Here is an 18,747-nt window from a genome sequence, read left to right on the forward strand (position 1 = left end):
ATTCTCACCTATCTATACGTACATCCCCTCTTGTTTGGACTTAGAAATTTTTCAATTGAATACACGTTGAGAAGGCTTGGTCTATAGGATTCTCACCTATCTATACCTACATCCCCTCTTGTTTGGACTTAGAAATTTTTCAATTGAATACAATCTGAGAAGGCTGGGTCTATAGGATTCTCACCTACGTACATCCCCTCTTGTGTGGACTTAGAAATTTTTCAATTGAATACAATCTGAGAATGCTTGGTCTATAGGATTCTCACCTATCTATACGTACATCCCCTCTTGTTTGGACTTAGAAATTTTTCAATTGAATACAATCCGAGAAGGCTTGGTCTATAGGATTCTCACCTATCTATACGTACATCCCCTCTTGTTTGGACTTAGAAATTTTTACAATTGAATACACGTTGAGAAGGCTTCGTCTATAGGATTGTCACCTATCTATACCTACATCCCCTCTTGTTTGGACTTAGAAATTTTTCAATTGAATACAATCTGAGAAGGCTTGGTCTATAGGATTGTCACCTATCTATACCTACATCCCCTCTTGTTTGGACTTAGAAATTTTTCAATTGAATACACGTTGAGAAGGCTTGGTCTATAGGATTGTCACCTATCTATACCTACATCCCCTCTTGTTTGGACTTAGAAATTTTTCAATTGAATACAATCTGAGAAGGCTTGGTCTATAGGATTATCACCTACGTACATCCCCTCTTGTTTGGACTTAGAAATTTTTCAATTGAATACAATCTGAGAAGGCTTGGTCTATAGGATTCTCACCTATCTATACCTACATCCCCTCTTGTTTGGACTTAGAAATTTTTCAATTGAATACACGTTGAGAAGGCTTGGTCTATAGGATTCTCACCTATCTATACCTACATCCCCTCTTGTTTGGACTTAGAATTTTTCAATTGAATACACGTTGAGAAGGCTTGGTCTATAGGATTCTCACCTATCTATACCTACATCCCCTCTTGTTTGGACTTCGAATTTTTCAATTGAATACAATCTGAGAAGGCTTGGTCTATAGGATTCTCACCTATCTATACCTACATCCCCTCTTGTTTGGACTTAGAAATTTTTCAATTGAATACACGTTGAGAAGGCTTGGTATATAGGATTCTCACCTATCTATACGTACATCCCCTCTTGTTTGGAATTGGAAATTTTTCAATTGAATACAATCTGAGAAGGCTTGGTCTATAGGATTCTCACCTATCTATACGTACATCCCCTCTTGTTTGGACTTAGAAATTTTTCAATTGAATACAATCTGAGAAGGCTTGGTCTATAGGATTGTCACCTATCTATACCTACATCCCCTCTTGTTTGGACTTAGAAATTTTTCAATTGAATACACGTTGAGAAGGCTTGGTCTATAGGATTGTCACCTATCTATACCTACATCCCCTCTTGTTTGGACTTAGAATTTTTCAATTGAATACACGTTGAGAAGGCTTGGTCTATAGGATTCTCACCTATCTATACCTACATCCCCTCTTGTTTGGACTTAGAAATTTTTCAATTGAATACAATCTGAGAAGGCTTGGTCTATAGGATTCTCACCTATCTATACCTACATCCCCTCTTGTTTGGACTTAGAAATTTTTCAATTGAATACAATCTGAGAAGGCTTGGTCTATAGGATTCTCACCTATCTATACGTACATCCCCTCTTGTTTGGACTTAGAAATTTTTCAATTGAATACACGTTGAGAAGGCTTGGTCTATAGGATTCTCACCTATCTATACCTACATCCCCTCTTGTTTGGACTTAGAAATTTTTCAATTGAATACAATCTGAGAAGGCTTGGTCTATAGGATTCTCACCTATCTATACCTACATCCCCTCTTGTTTGGACTTAGAAATTTTTCAATTGAATACAATCTGAGAAGGCTTGGTCTATAGGATTCTCACCTATCTATACGTACATCCCCTCTTGTTTGGACTTAGAAATTTTTCAATTGAATACAATCTGAGAAGGCTTGGTCTATAGGATTCTCACCTATCTATACCTACATCCCCTCTTGTTTGGACTTAGAAATTTTTCAATTGAATACACGTTGAGAAGGCTTGGTCTATAGGATTCTCACCTATCTATACCTACATCCCCTCTTGTTTGGACTTAGAAATTTTTCAATTGAATACAATCTGAGAAGGCTTGGTCTATAGGATTCTACCCTACGTACATCCCCTCTTGTTTGGACTTAGAAATTTTTCAATTGAATACAATCTGAGAAGGCTTGGTCTATAGGATTCTCACCTATCTATACGTACATCCCCTCTTGTTTGGACTTAGAAATTTTTCAATTGAATACACGTTGAGAAGGCTTGGTCTATAGGATTCTCACCTATCTATACCTACATCCCCTCTTGTTTGGACTTAGAAATTTTTCAATTGAATACAATCTGAGAAGGCTTGGTCTATAGGATTCTCACCTATCTATACCTACATCCCCTCTTGTTTGGACTTAGAAATTTTTCAATTGAATACAATCTGAGAAGGCTTGGTCTATAGGATTCTCACCTATCTATACGTACATCCCCTCTTGTTTGGACTTAGAAATTTTTCAATTGAATACAATCTGAGAAGGCTTGGTCTATAGGATTCTCACCTATCTATACCTACATCCCCTCTTGTTTGGACTTAGAAATTTTTCAATTGAATACACGTTGAGAAGGCTTGGTCTATAGGATTCTCACCTATCTATACCTACATCCCCTCTTGTTTGGACTTAGAAATTTTTCAATTGAATACAATCTGAGAAGGCTTGGTCTATAGGATTCTACCCTACGTACATCCCCTCTTGTTTGGACTTAGAAATTTTTCAATTGAATACAATCTGAGAAGGCTTGGTCTATAGGATTCTCACCTATCTATACGTACATCCCCTCTTGTTTGGACTTAGAAATTTTTACAATTGAATACACGTTGAGAAGGCTTCGTCTATAGGATTGTCACCTATCTATACCTACATCCCCTCTTGTTTGGACTTAGAAATTTTTCAATTGAATACAATCTGAGAAGGCTTGGTCTATAGGATTCTCACCTATCTATACGTACATCCCCTCTTGTTTGGACTTAGAAATTTTTCAATTGAATACACGTTGAGAAGGCTTGGTCTATAGGATTCTCACCTATCTATACCTACATCCCCTCTTGTTTGGACTTAGAAATTTTTCAATTGAATACAATCTGAGAAGGCTTGGTCTATAGGATTCTCACCTACGTACATCCCCTCTTGTTTGGACTTAGAAATTTTTCAATTGAATACAATCTGAGAAGGCTTGGTCTATAGGATTGTCACCTATCTATACCTACATCCCCTCTTGTTTGGACTTAGAAATTTTTCAATTGAATACAATCTGAGAAGGCTTGGTCTATAGGATTCTCACCTATCTATACCTACATCCCCTCTTGTTTGGACTTAGAAATTTTTCAATTGAATACACGTTGAGAAGGCTTGGTCTATAGGATTCTCATCTATCTATACCTACATCCCCTCTTGTTTGGCCTTAGAATTGTTTCAATTGAATACACGTTGAGAAGGCTTGGTCTATAGGATTCTCACCTATCTATACCTAACTCCCCTCTTGTTTGGACTTAGAAATTTTTCAATTGAATACACGTTGAGAAGGCTTGGTCTATAGGATTGTCACCTATCTATACCTACATCCCTTCTCACCTATCTATACGTACATCCCCTCTTGTTTGGACTTAGAAATTCTTCAATTGAATACACGTTGAGAAGGCTTGGTCTATAGGATTGTCACCTATCTATACCTACATCCCCTCTTGTTTGGACTTAGAAATTTTTCAATTGAATACAATCTGAGAAGGCTTGGTCTATAGGATTCTCACCTATCTATACGTACATCCCCTCTTGTTTGGACTTAGAAATTTTTCAATTGAATACAATCTGAGAAGGCTTGGTCTATAGGATTCTCACCTATCTATACGTACATCCCCTCTTGTTTGGACTTAGAAATTTTTCAATTGAATACAATCTGAGAAGGCTTGGTCTATAGGATTCTCACCTATCTATACGTACATCCCCTCTTGTTTGGACTTAGAAATTTTTCAATTGAATACACGTTGAGAAGGCTTGGTCTATAGGATTCTCACCTATCTATACCTACATCCCCTCTTGTTTGGACTTAGAAATTTTTCAATTGAATACAATCTGAGAAGGCTTGGTCTATAGGATTCTCACCTATCTATACCTACATCCCCTCTTGTTTGGACTTAGAAATTTTTCAATTGAATACACGTTGAGAAGGCTTGGTCTATAGGATTCTCACCTATCTATACGTACATCCCCTCTTGTTTGGACTTAGAATTTTTTCAATTGAATACACGTTGAGAAGGCTTGGTCTATAGGATTCTCACCTATCTATACGTACATCCCCTCTTGTTTGGACTTACAATTTTCAATTGAATACACGTTGAGAAGGCTTGGTCTATAGGATTGTCACCTATCTATACCTACATCCCCTCTTGTTTGGACTTAGAAATTTTTCAATTGAATACAATCTGAGAAGGCTTGGTCTATAGGATTCTCACCTATCTATACCTACATCCCCTCTTGTTTGGACTTAGAAATTTTTCAATTGCATACAATCTGAGAAGGCTTGGTCTATAGGATTCTCACCTATCTATACGTACATCCCCTCTTGTTTGGACTTAGAAATTTTTCAATTGAATACAATCTGAGAAGGCTTGGTCTATAGGAGTGTAATCTATCTATACCTACATCCCCTCTTGTTTCGACTTAGAATTTTTCAATTGAATACAATCCGAGAAGGCTTGGTCTATAGGATTGTCATCTATCTATACCTACATCTCGTCTTGTTTTGACTTAGAAATTTTTCAATTGAATACACGTTGAGAAGGCTTGGTCTATAGGATTCTCACCTATCTATACCTACATCCCCTCTTGTTTGGACTTAGAAATTTTTCAATTGAATACAATCTGAGAAGGCTTGGTCTATAGGATTCTCACCTATCTATACGTACATCCCCTCTTGTTTGGACTTAGAAATTTTTCAATTGAATACAATCTGAGAAGGCTTGGTCTATAGGATTCTCACCGTCACTAGTTTATATATTTACAAAAAATTTTAATAAACCTATTTAAACAAAAATTTGGATTTTTATTTTCATAAGAAATAAAAATTGCAATAAGTTTACCAAGGTAATCAAAATGGTAAACTTAAAATATATTATAAATATTAAAGCGTTAATATTTACAAGTGAAGTAGTCTCAACCAGATGTAAAAGCTCAATAAAACCGAAAAGGAAATAGAGCTTATGATATGAACAAATGATTAATAAAACATGTTAAAAAACATCTTGAAAAAGAGTTAAAAACATATTTAGTTTTAAAAAGGAAGCACAAGATAAGTGGATACGCGATTCCTTTGGGACTTACTTGTTGGATTGGAAGTTTTTAATTCGACCGTGTTTGGATTTTACCATTTTTGGATTTTTTACCCTTCACCGGACTATCCATTCATGTGAAATCTTTTTATCATTTTTTCTTTTACCTCCTATTCCCCTATCCTCACCTTTTTTTTAACCAAGTAAGATCTGTGACTTACTTGTGGTTTCATTAAATACTTTTACATGCAAAATCCGATCCCGCATTTTGCTAATTCCTGCCTGCTGATGAGGAGGAGAGTATTTCTTCGAAACTCCGCGGATTAAGAACTATCCACTTATCTTGTGCTTCCTTTTTAAAAATAAATATGTTTTTAACTCTTTTTCAAGATGTTTTAACATGTTTTATCAATCATTTGTTCTCGTATATATATATATATATATATATATATATATATATATATATATATAAATACAACAGTAATAATAATAATAATAATAATAATAATAATAATAAAAAAGCAAATTAGTTATTTGTGGCTTGGTAGACCAAATGAAGACTTACAATTAAAAAAAAATTGATTTTTATGTGTATTTGGATCTGTTTTGAACGAATATCACATTTAAAATTTTCAGCAAGTAATTTACAAGAAAGAGGAAAAAGTCAACCCGGTTTCATTTTTGATTTTCCCAAATTTTATTTTTGGAGGACGGGGAGAGAAATCGCCATTGGAGGTATCATCAGTGCAAGAAAAGTTTTTTTTTTTTTTTTTTTTTTTTTTTTTTTTTTTATGCTCTCGTTTATAATTTATTCGGGAGGGAGGGGGCACATAGACCGTAAGAGGCTATTTGGAACTATACCTATATTTACAGACGAGCAAGATGTTTGTTTACATTACATTTAAATTTCTGCATGTCAGGGAAGCAAGTAAAGCTGATTAGAAAAAAGTCCATTTTTATGATGATGCACGACTAAGTTTATTCAGATTTTATCAAAGAATGGGACAATAATTTTATCAAAGAATGGGACAATAATTTTATCAAAGAATGGGACAATAATTTTATCAAAGAATGGGACAATAATTTTATCAAAGAATGGGACAATAATTTTATCAAAGAATGGGACAATAATTTTATCAAAGAATGGGGCAATAATTTTATCAAAGAATGGGACAATAATTTTATCAAAGAATGGGACAATAATTTTATCAAAGAATGGGACAATAATTTTATCAAAGAATGGGAGAATAATTTTATCAAAGAATGGGAGAATAATTTTATCAAAGAATGGGACAATAATTTTATCAAAGAATGGGACAATAATTTTATCAAAGAATGGGAGAATAATTTTATCAAAGAATGGGAGAATAATTTTATCAAAGAATGGGAGAATAATTTTATCAAAGAATGGGACAATAATTTTATCAAAGAATGGGACAATAATTTTATCAAAGAATGGGACAATAATTTTATCAAAGAATGGGACAATAATTTTATCAAAGAATGGGACAAGACTTATGAGGCAATAATTTTGCAGGTAAGTTCTTTCTCCAAAGTTCTTGAAAACTGGTACCAAATGAAGGGAATTGAAATTTCTGAAGGATTTTCTATCAACACATTAGAAATATCTTGTTTTGAGTAATAACACTTCAGTTTGAGAGGGGGTAGATGGTTGTCTAGAGGTTGACGACATGAAATGACCACCTGGGTGTTCCAAGTTCAAATCCAGTTCATTCCACAAAAATCACTTTCACTTACGATGTTGGCAACCTTCATGCGGTACTTCCCATAATCCCTGATGTCTTTGTAGAAAGAATTCTACATACTTAATACATGCCTTGTGTCCTATCGGTTCTAAGAACCAAGCTCGACTCTTTAAATCTGTCAAATGTAAAAAAATGTTGGAACAACCGAGAGAGAAAGAGAGCAAAAATGTTGAGAGTTGCTGCTGTGGTATGGTTTACGTAAAGACGATTTTTGCGAATTGGTCAGCGGTTCAGACTTTTTTTTTTTTTTTTTTAATGTGTGTAACATGGCCATAACGTTCAAACTTTGTTCATTAGAGTTTAAACCTCTCTTGGACCTCAGCACCATTGAAAAGGACCAAGCAAAAATAAATTTAATTCTGCTTTTCTCCCTGATTTAGCAAAAGGCATTTATTACCAGTACTTTCCAAACAATGCCTGCTTCTTGTTTTTTCTCACTGTTTATTTCGTCTGTCATGAAATTAAAACTCCACCAGTTTAAGTCATTGCCACTGCAGAGCCAAATGTCCACCTCACGTGGCCGTGTTTTTCTTTCTCTCCAACCGCACACCAACCATTTCTCGTCTTCGACTTTATACGTCCATCTTGTTCAACGTGCACTTCAATTCTCTCTACCATGTGGTGTCCTTTATTTTCTTTTTGTCATGCAAGTCCGTGCACACTTTCTAATTTGCATATGTGCTTTTTTGGCTACTGCTAATATCTTCATAAGTCAGCCGTCTTACAGCTCCTGCTGATATTTTCTCATGCACTCTGTTACATGTCATTTCATTCACGGTGAGTTTACGGTCTGTTGGGGGAGAGGAAAAGAAGACCGCTGCTGCTGCTGTATAAAACCCAAAATCCGACTCTTGTTTGCGATTTGTCGACTCAAATGAGCTTAGGTGAATGAAATGAGAATTAATTCCTTAAAAATATGATTCAATCATGGAAAACTTTGTAGCTTCGTGAGGGATGCCCTTATCTCTTCCCTGCAACTTCTTTCCCACAGAAGAGACGTTGCGAGCCTGTCTCTGCTTTATCATTATTTTCATGGCAAACGCTCATCTGAGCTTCAATCCCCCCTCATCAAACTTTCACGGAAAACACTTGTCTGGCCAAAAAACCACTATCAATAATTTCCCATACTCCTTGTCTGTGCATAGACCTAAATGTAGATTCCACGAACAAAGCTTCTTTGTGGAATTCTCTTCTGATTGCCTGCTTCCCAGCTGACTACAATTTGATTGTCTTCAAGTCCAACATAAACAAGTTCTTGATGAACCGTCCCCTAAAGTAATCCAATTTACAAAGTTCACACTACTTATGTTTACTACACTATAATCACATTGACTAATGTATAGTATACCCATTAACCCTTATCCTCGAGTGGCCTCTGGGTCTTGATAAGTGGTGATTCCTGTGTTAAAAAAAACACTAGACAATCTTTCAATATTTGTAAAAATGTTTTGTTTCTTATGCTTGAAATTTTTTCATACACAACAACCGTTTTTATCGTTTATTTTATTTTTTTTTGTCCATTTCAACTTGTTTTACATTTTAATTGTTCCTGTGAGTCATTAAAACCAAGATCCATTTAAGCAAGTACCAAGGTGAATTTAGCACTTAAATGGTTACCCGTGCTAATCACTTCAGCATAAGTAGATTTTATTTTCTTAATTTTATTTATTTATTTTTTTCAGAAGTCTCCCAAGATTAAAAAAATTGAAAACTCTCCTCCTGCTTCTCCTCCTCCTTCTCCAGTGCAGTTAGCCAGGGCAGAAGAGAATCGTATAATCGCTCTTGCAAAGTTGCATCAGTCGCGTACGCAAGGTTTGTTTGTTAATGTTGGGCCATCATGGATGAAGGTACTTGAACCAGAAATCAAAAAGGAATATTTTCAATCTGTAAGTATCACAACCCCCCCACGCCTCCTTTTTTTTTTTTTTTTTACATAATGGACATAAGTTTTTATACTGTTCACTTTTGGCTTTTTATATATTCTATTTCTCTGCTCCCTTTCCTTTAGGAAGTATTGTTGGTGAACGGTGTCATAAATCCAGACTTTTCCAAAATCCTTTGAAAGTTTTTTTACACTTTCATAAGATTTTAAGTTATAGTCAACTAACATATTTCCTAACTTCCGGTGTAGCATTACCGGAAGCAGTGACAGGCAAATCAGTTCCTTCACTTTTTTAGGTACTCATGCACTTATTGATCCATGCTGAAATAATAACGTTAATATTTAAATAGCCATTCTTAACATGGAGAAGGGAGGGTGTTTTGTACCTATTCTGTACTTTAACCTTACAATTGAATAAAAAAAACATAAAACTTTAATTAAACTTGGAAATACGATTTAAAAAATAGTGCAGATCAGTAAGTGCATTAGCATCTTTTTTTTCTCACGCCTATATCTCCCCATGTGCATGTACTTTTCTTTCTTTTTTTTTTTTTTTTTTTACTTTTTTCCATTCTTTGATATATTTTTGAAAAAAAATTTATTTATTTATTTTTTTTTTTTCCAGTCTTCTTTTAATTAAGAATTATTGAAATTAGTTTTATTTTATTTTTTAAGAATTAATGAAAAAAACTTTAAAATATTTTAAAACTATATTTTAGGAATATTATGTATACATAATGTTATTTTTATGTTTGAAATTTTGTTATTGTGATTTCAATAATTTTATTTTCATACTTTCATAAACATTTATTATATAAATGCAAATAAAATAATTTTTTAAAATTCAAAAAACTTATTTTTATAATTTCATAAACATCTTTCGTATAAAATTTCAAGTAAAATAAAAACTTAAAAACTAATTATTTCTATCTGTATAATTTTAACTTTTATTGTATATTTTTCAATACTGAAGAACAATAAAAGTGAATGAATTGATTTGATTTGTTACCATTTCCGGTAGCACTATGCCAGAAGTCAGGAAGTATGTTAATTGATTATAATTGGAAGTTAAATTTAAATTTTTTAAATTTCCTACTTTGTTATAAACTTATGAATCAAACGAAATTGTTATAAAAGTGTAAGTAATTTTGTTTAATATTGCTTATAAACTGATTAGATGTGAATGGGATTTGCTGAGAATTTTAAAGCAAGAAATGAACAGTTTAAATGCTTCCAAATTCCTTTGAATTTTTGAAAGCATACAATACAAAGTAATTTAAGTATTAGCAAAAAAGTAATCGCAAACTTGTGGACAAATAAACCAATATGTAATCTAGTGGATTTAATTCTGTAATTAATTTTTGTAAATGAGATCTTTTTAGAGTTTTTAGTACATTATGCTGTTTTTTTTTTTTGTGTTTGATGACATATTAGCCCTTTTCCAGATTCAGTCATTTTCAAGTTCTTAACATTTAACTAATTCATTCATGATGTAAATGTATATCTGTTATGGTGTAAATGTCGGAAAGAATGAGAAGACTCGCAAACAGTAAAATGAAAAATATATTAAACAGAAAATACAGAAACGACGTTAGTTGAGTGGGAACGCCACTCAACTGTAATGTTACAACTGCCTCTCTCTGAGTATTGGGTTCACCGCATGTGACGTCAGGAATAGTCCATTGTCAGAATCTGTATGGGTGCCCCCCCCCCCAACAATATCTATTGTTTCATGTTCTTCGCAGGAAAGATTCTATTCAACTCACAGACTAGAGTTTAGTAGGTACTACCACTTGGTCAGCGTGGAGGTGGGAGTAATGATTACTAAAGGAATGACTCCCACCACCATTAAACAGTTCAGTGCTATACCCAGGATGGTTAGAGCTAGAGATATTGGGTCGGGAAATAAGGTAGGTAGAATGGGGGGGAAAAAAACAAAGTGTGGGAAAGATAAATTTTGGGGTAGATGAATACCTTGCTCAAGGGTTTCTGTGGCAAATTCAAATAACACATGAAACATTGATGGGTATTACAAGTCAGAGTAAACCTGAGAGTAATGATAACTTGAAATTGACACAACAATAATAAACTCATAAATTTATGCGTTATCACTGGGTATGCTTTAATTCCATATTAAAATAGAATAACTAGAATTTCATTTTTTTTTTTTTTTTTTTTTTAACAATGTTAGGTTTGTGTGTGCTAAACAAAATGAAGAAAAAGTTAAAATCAGTATTTTAGATTAGGATAGATTTATATAAAAAAAAAAAGGGTAGAAAATTCCAGTAGAAGTATAATCACAATTAGAATTATACTGTAAGATATTAAATGACGGACAGGAAGTCGCAAGTGATACATTGTGAATAAGCTGATTGTATCATTATCTTGCTGAATCATGATGAAAGTGGGCAGATTTTTCGACAGTTTGTACCTTGAGTGGAGGGGTCTTATGCATATATATTATTACAATAGAAAAATGTGAACATGAAAAGTAATATGGTTAAGCTTAAACATCGAAAAGTAAAAGAACTAGTTAAAACTGGGAAAGAAAACAAGATATTCTAGTAAAAAAAAAATATAAATTTATAACTTAAAATATTGCAGCATTAAGAATTTTTTTTAATTCAATTTATAACATTATATAATCAAGTCTTAACACATCAAAAAAAAAAATGCTGCAATATTTTAAGTTATAAATTTATATTTTTTACTAGAATATCTTGTCGTTTTCTTTTTCAGTTTTAACTAGTCCTTTACTTTTCCATGTTTAAGCTTAACCATATTACTTTTCATGCTCACATTTTTCTATTGTAAACCATGATTTTTCCAGGCTTCCAGTAAATTTATTTGTTCTTTGTTTAATTTGTCTTATTTTTTTGCCTCCATAAACATAACATACACATATGTACAGCAATTGTCTGCTTTCAATAAAATCCCTCAATTATCTCCCTTTCATTCTGTTTCACTTGTTACTTCTCTTTTCGTGAGAGCAGTGAATTGGTAGCAACAGTAGTCTCTATGGAAACCAGTTTTTTATGATTTTGAATACCAGTAATTGTTTTAAATTTGGTCGAAAAATGAGTGAGCAGTGAAGCTTTAAAGCAGTTCTAAAACTGTCACTTAACCATACATTCCAAAACTACCGTGTTTGAATGATAATCTTTCAGATTTGTCTAAGTATAGATCATTCAGCTTTAGGTAGAAAAATTCTTGACAGATTACTTTACCTTCATCAAATGAATGCAGTTGATGTAAATATAATTTCATAAATCGCATTGGACCAAGAAAAGAATAAGGACTTCAACTGACTCATGTCAAGTGAAAAAAAACAATAGAACAGATTTTGGTCTTCGTATGTGCAAATGACTTCTGTAAACAAATATAAGTTGATTCGTGTAATACTTTTTTTTTACAAAGGAGTCACCACTTATGAAGGTCCAGAGGCCATTTGAGGATAAAGGTTAATGACTGTACAGTAGTCAATGGGACAATAATCATAGTAATTGTCAGTAGTGGAAATTCGGTAAATTGGATTACTTAAGGGGACGACTCATCTTATGTTGGATTTGAAGACGACCATATTATAGTCAGCTGGAAAACAGGGAAACGTAAAAGAGTTCCACAGACGTGCAGTTCTAAGAAAGAAGCTTTGTTCATGGAATTTACAGTTGGGTTTAGGCACAGATAAAGAGTGTGAGAAATTATTGATAGTAGTTTCAGCTAGACAAGTGTTTTTAATGAAAGTTTGGCAAGGTGGGGACCATAGATTGGGGTTCAGACGAGCACTTGCCATGAAATACCTAAGGAATCAATAATTGGGTTTAGTTTTCGACCAATCCATGGTACTCTTACTTGGACAAAAGAAGACAACTGAGTTTTCTGTGTGTCATGAATTGCAATATTATAAATATTTAAAAAGGTTGTCCTTGTTTAATGTCTTTTTTCGTTTTTTTAATGTAGCTTTGCAAATTTATTGCAAGTGAAAGGAGCAAGCACACAATCTATCCACCAACAGATGAAGTCTTTTCCTGGACCCGCATGTGTACATTAAATGAGGTAAGACTTCTTATTCTAATATTGATTTGAACTATACTAGCAGGGAGACCCAACGTTGCCCAGGATTGAATGATAACTAGGGCTATGACAACAGCATTTTTTTCAGTTTTGTGACTCTAGTGGGTAAAACTGTTCACTTCTTGTAAATAAAAATAAAAAATACTCGAGCTATGAATAACGCAAGGTCTTAAAAGCATCGATCGCTAACAAACAATCGCCAATTTTCTTTGTGTAGCATGCTCTGTCATGCTGCACACATGACTGCTCGTGTCTCCCACTCTGCCCAGAGGTTGTGGAAGTTTGCCAGCGGCAACTTTTTATTTTTTTAATACCATCCAATCTGCCCACAGTGTCTCTGTGATCGGCCAGTCAATCGTGATCAACGTAATGGGCACTCCTGATCTATTATCTGCAATGTCTACTATTTTTATGCAACACCAAAACATGCTGCACACTGCATATTTATGATGCAACATGCTTTTTTTCTTTTCTTTTTTATATGGTAGTCATCACTTATCAAGGCCCGGAAGCCACTCTGTGATAAGGGTTATTGCGTGTACAATAATCAATGGGATAATCATTAGTAATGGAGATTTGATAAAGTGTCTTAAGGGGGCGGTTTATCAGGAATTTGTTTATGCTGGACTTGAAGACATCCAAGTTGTAGTCAGGTGGGAAACAGGCAAATGGAACAGAGTTCCACAGGCGTGCACTTATAAGAAAGAAGCTTTGTTCATGGAATCTATGTTTTTATTTAGGCACAGATAAAGATTGGGGAAAATTATTGACAGTGGTTTCAGCTAGACGAGTGTTTTTCGTGCTTCTATCTACATCCTCATGTATGTCCTTATGTCAATTTGTAATAAGGTGAGCCAAGTTAGTAGACGTTTAAGGACAAACCATATAATGAAAAACAAATGTAAAAGTATTATGTTGGATTCTTTTGGTATGACCTCAGTCAGCGGACAATGATCAATTAGTAATGAAATAGTTAGCAATTCATGTTATTTAAAATATTGCATTGGAAATTCAAAACAAATGTAAAAATAACATGAACAGAATAGGAAGGGACACAGAAGTCTGGAGAAAAAGAATTTATGCATTAGGTTGGAAACTTTAGGCAATGAACAATGTAGCTTAACAGACTCGCACTTATATATATACTAGCGAGGGGTACCCGGCGTTGCCCGGTTGTTTGGAGGTGGGGGGGGGGTTAAGAAAAAAAATAAGTATGAGGCTCGAACCCTTGAGGCAAAGTTGTGGAAAAAAAAAAAGTGCAACGTTAACCATTGCCCCACCGCGACATGCTTACGGAAACACGTTTGAATTTATTTAATTATTTGGATTTAGCAGGTGCACGTTTTAATGAGTTAATGAGGTCAAGTTTGACTGCGGGATTTCATTTACTGCTAAACACTTTTTTTTTCCCCCCCCAAGACGTTATAGGTAAAAGACTAACCCACATGCGGCGAGCGACAAATATTGAATATTTATCTTCCCGAAATCGAGCAAATTAAATAGGCAGGTGAGCTTCGTTAAGTGTGAGATATTACGATTTATGTGATATAAAAAGTTTTAAAAAGTTGTGAACCGAGCGACTGCTTCTCTGAAAGAAGCCTTTTGTAGACACAGAAAAAGCGAACACACATACATACATACATAAATTTTCGCTTATATATATATATATATATATATAAACAGATATTTACAAAATAGATTGTCATCTAAAGAGATTTCAATAGTATCAAATGTTAAACAAAAGCCAATATTGATTACTATGAACTATAGTTTGTTTATTTTTATTTATTTATTTTTATTTTTTATATTTTTTTTTTGCACGCTTGGAATCTGCAATAATAATAAACACTAGTAAAGGGAAGCACTTTTCAACCAACAAATGAATAGTTTGAGTCAGGATTACTACCGTAGTATCAGTTCAGTTTCTATTATCCAGCAGATCATTAACTCACTGCCCATCACATTACAAAATCTCATTTAATATTCTTTCTCTCTCTTTAGAATTTTGTTCCGACACATCTGGTTAGATGTAAATAAACTCTGTTGAAACTCTGAGTTTGGCATTAGTGTAATAATGTTACCAAGAATTCATGATTTTGGTTTCGGTTTTGATTTTAGCTGAAGAAACTCAAGTTATATATATATATATATATATATATAATGATTGCATCGCTTGGTTTCCTAATGAAACTTGCATGATTATTCAAGAGTGCTCAATATATATAATTGTTCCCATTCCACTGATTGGAGGTCATCCTCTAGTGTTTCTGCCATTTCCTTAGATATGTGTTCATTTGTTTTCCCCTCGTGCCTGTTATAGAGGGTGATGTCATCTGCAAATATACCCATCTTAGAGACAATTTTATCAAGGAGGTCATTTATGAATATTAGAAATAATGAAAGTCCAAGGATAGACCCCTGTGGTACACCCGCATTTATATCCTATTGGTTAGATGTACGACCATCGAGGACAACCGTGACTTTTCTCTTATTTTTCTCTTGATTATGTTAAGTATTCGTCCCGCGATACCATATGATCTGATTTTCCTGAGAAGATCATTGTGCCAAACCCTGGCAAAAGCCTTAGATATATCTAGGGCTACTGCTCTACCCTCCCCTGCTTTGTCCAGTGTATGGTATATATGTTAAGAGATTACAGTTAGGATGTCTGCTGTAGAAGTGCTTGCTTAAATCCGTATTGTTGGCCAGTCAGAAGTTTAGCAGTTGTAAGGTGATGGACTAGAGCTTGGTTCAGTAGGGACTTGAATATTTGGGCGGAGAGCGGGAGGAGGCTAATGGAGTGATAATTTAACAGGTCAGGTCTTTTGCCAGAATTTTTGTAAACTGGTACCACAGAAGCAGTTTAAAAAAATGTTTTCAATTGCGTGTACTTATGTTACAGAACTGTAAAATAAAATGGTGTTTATGTATTTGTTACCATGCTATTTTTTTAAATAGTATTTTCAAGTTAAATTCAAGTTTTACAATATCTTTTTGTTTATTAAATTGTTAGGTGAAAGTACAGAATAGTTACAAGACACCCACCAGTTCAGTAATATAAGTGCACACAACTGAAAATGATTTTTTTATACAAATTTAAATCATTGTGAATTTATTCAAACGGTCCTTTATCTCGCTAATTTAATTCCTCCACCCCCACCCCCACCCCCAAAATATATATAATAAAATGAATTCAAGTTTTACGATGTCTTTTTGTTTATTACTTTCTTAGGTGAAAGAATAGTCACAAAACGCCCGCCGGCCCGGTAACATAAGTGCATAAAAGTACCAATAAAGTGATTTTTAATATCATACTAGACTACCCGTGACCCGTTGGATCAGTATGTTATATTAGCTATGGAATTCATGTATGAGCGTGACACTTGTGACGTAAAGAAAATATATTTTTTTGACATAACGGACACATTTCTATGAAAGTATATTAAAATGAAAAATCACGGACGGATCACTCAAACGTGAAGAAAAAAGTCCTCCCTATTCATGTAAAGTTACCTATTTTTCCCAATAATCGCTCAAAAATAAAAAATTAAGCATTATTTACCTACGAATCGAACGCCGACAAAAATCATTTAGCAGCAAAAACGCACCTGAACCTACCAATGAGAAATATAAGAATGAAAAACCCATATTTGGATCCTTCAATCAAGTTATAGAAACTTAAAATCTAAAAAGAAAAATAATTAATAAAACCTGAAGCAAAAAAATAAAACCTAAATAAAATAAAATAAAACTAATATTGAAACAGATTAGTAAATGTGTCAATAAATTCACCGTTCTCACACAACTATTTTGTGTCTAGAAATGTAAACAAAAAATAAAAAAAAGAAAGAAGGAAAAGGGACAGATAGAGTAGTAGTAGTAGTGTTGGCTTTACTACAATTGTTCTTATGTTTGTCAACGGGTTAAAGTATTTTAGTTGTAAGAAAATAGCAACAGTATAGTTGTCATAAAGAATAGTTGCAAAACACCCCCACTCTTCCCATGTTAAATAATAATTTCAAAATAATAATGTTAATATTTCAGTGCGCAGGTCAAAATCTGCAAAAGAAGCGATTTGTGTTTATTTGTTTAAATTGTTATGGGTTAATGTTTATGCGCGCATGTGCAACCGGATGTCGTAAACTGGAAAGTGGGTTACATCACTTCGGATGCTGCACTTCCGTTTCTTGTTCTCTTTCGGTGGAGAAATCCTTCACGACTGAGACAATTTTTATTTTTGTACCTTTTCTCCACGTTAAAAAAAACGACCCTGGTGTCTAACTCTGTCCTGTGGGGAGGCATAGTAATTAGGTACATCACTTGTTACAAGGTCATTTGAGTTTTATAATTATATAGATTCAACTAAATCCATACCAAACGACATTTAAATGAATGGTTTATTTTGTTGGACCAAAAGTTACTGTGTCTTCATTTCCCAAAAAAAAAAGAAATAATTTACCAGTGGATTAATGCAATAAAAAGAAAGGATTTTACTCCATCTAAATATAGCAGAGTGTTAAAGTGTTTGAGAAATTTAAAAAAAAAAAAAAAAAAAAAAAAAATTTTTTATGTTTATTTTTTTAGAACGTATTTTAAAATAAAAATGAAAATATGTATATAAAAAATGAATTTTACATGTAATTTAAGTTATGTACTGAAATAATAAATTATTATTTAGAAACTTATTTAAAATGGGGAGTATGGTGAAAATATTATGTACTTTCACCTAACAATTTAATAAAAGCGATATCATAAGAACAGAATTCCCTGTTTATTTAGAATTAATAAGAAAAAATATTTATCTTTTTAGTTCAACTATTTTACTGTGTAATATTTATCTCAGCGTGAAATAGATTAAACTTTTTTTTTAAGTTTATGACCGTTTTTGTTATCCCAAAAGCTTAATAATTATTTGTGGTAAATGTTGTGGCCCTGTAGGTGTCAGAATTTTGGAGAATATATTTCCAAAATAAACTATTAAAATTGTTTAAAACAATAATAGAAATATTATTTTTTATTTAAAGCAGTATTTACAAAATGCCGGCAATAAAAAAAATAATATTTCTATTATTTTTTTTAACAATTTTAATAGTTTATTTTTGAAGTATATTCCATAAAGAAAATAAACAACCCACTTTAAACGGAGAAATTACGAGTTTTGTATATGTTATTCGCAGTTTTGTGTTAGGGTTGTCAAAAATTCCCCCAAAATTCTGATACTGCTAGTGGTGATGTAAATGAAAATAACATTTAAAATTACGGCAAACGAGTAGTTTCCAAGATATGAAGAAATGTTAGTTTTAAAAAATGGGGTATCACTTTTCTATAAAGATTTAACGTAAAATGAGCACCCAATTTATGGCCATCGTTTTTTTTTTTTTTTTTTTTTTTTTTTTTTAAGGGGGCTTTCTTTTTAAATAAAAGCGAAGGAAAATGAGTATGGCCACCTTTATGTTGGGGATTGGGAGTCAACGTACAATGAACAGATTAACGTAAAATGAGCACCCCCGTTTCAAAAAGTGTAAACAGAATTTTTGTCGGGGAGAGGGGGTCAACTGTAGGTGCTCATTTTACGTTTAGTTGTGGTCATTCCTACATCAAAGAGGCACTTTGTCTTGTTTGAGGCGAAAAT

The 18,747-nt window shown here is 33.3% G+C and overlaps 1 protein-coding gene across 1 annotated transcript in view; it reads left to right on the plus strand.

Moving 5' to 3' along the window:
- The first annotated feature begins 8,831 nt into the window (after positions 1-8,831).
- Positions 8,832-18,747, plus strand: part of LOC145284019 (uracil-DNA glycosylase-like) — a 42,898-nt gene continuing 32,982 nt past the window's right edge. Inside the window, exons 1-2 of the mRNA XM_080133108.1 lie at positions 8,832-9,045; positions 13,002-13,097. Coding sequence (XP_079989234.1) covers positions 9,001-9,045; positions 13,002-13,097 — 141 coding nt within the window. The 5' untranslated portion in view covers positions 8,832-9,000. The remainder of the gene's footprint in view (positions 9,046-13,001; positions 13,098-18,747) is intronic.

This window comes from Euprymna scolopes, chromosome 8, assembly GCF_053919585.1.
Source record: "Euprymna scolopes isolate OS-2025 chromosome 8, ASM5391958v1, whole genome shotgun sequence".
Taxonomy (NCBI): domain Eukaryota; kingdom Metazoa; phylum Mollusca; class Cephalopoda; order Sepiida; family Sepiolidae; genus Euprymna; species Euprymna scolopes.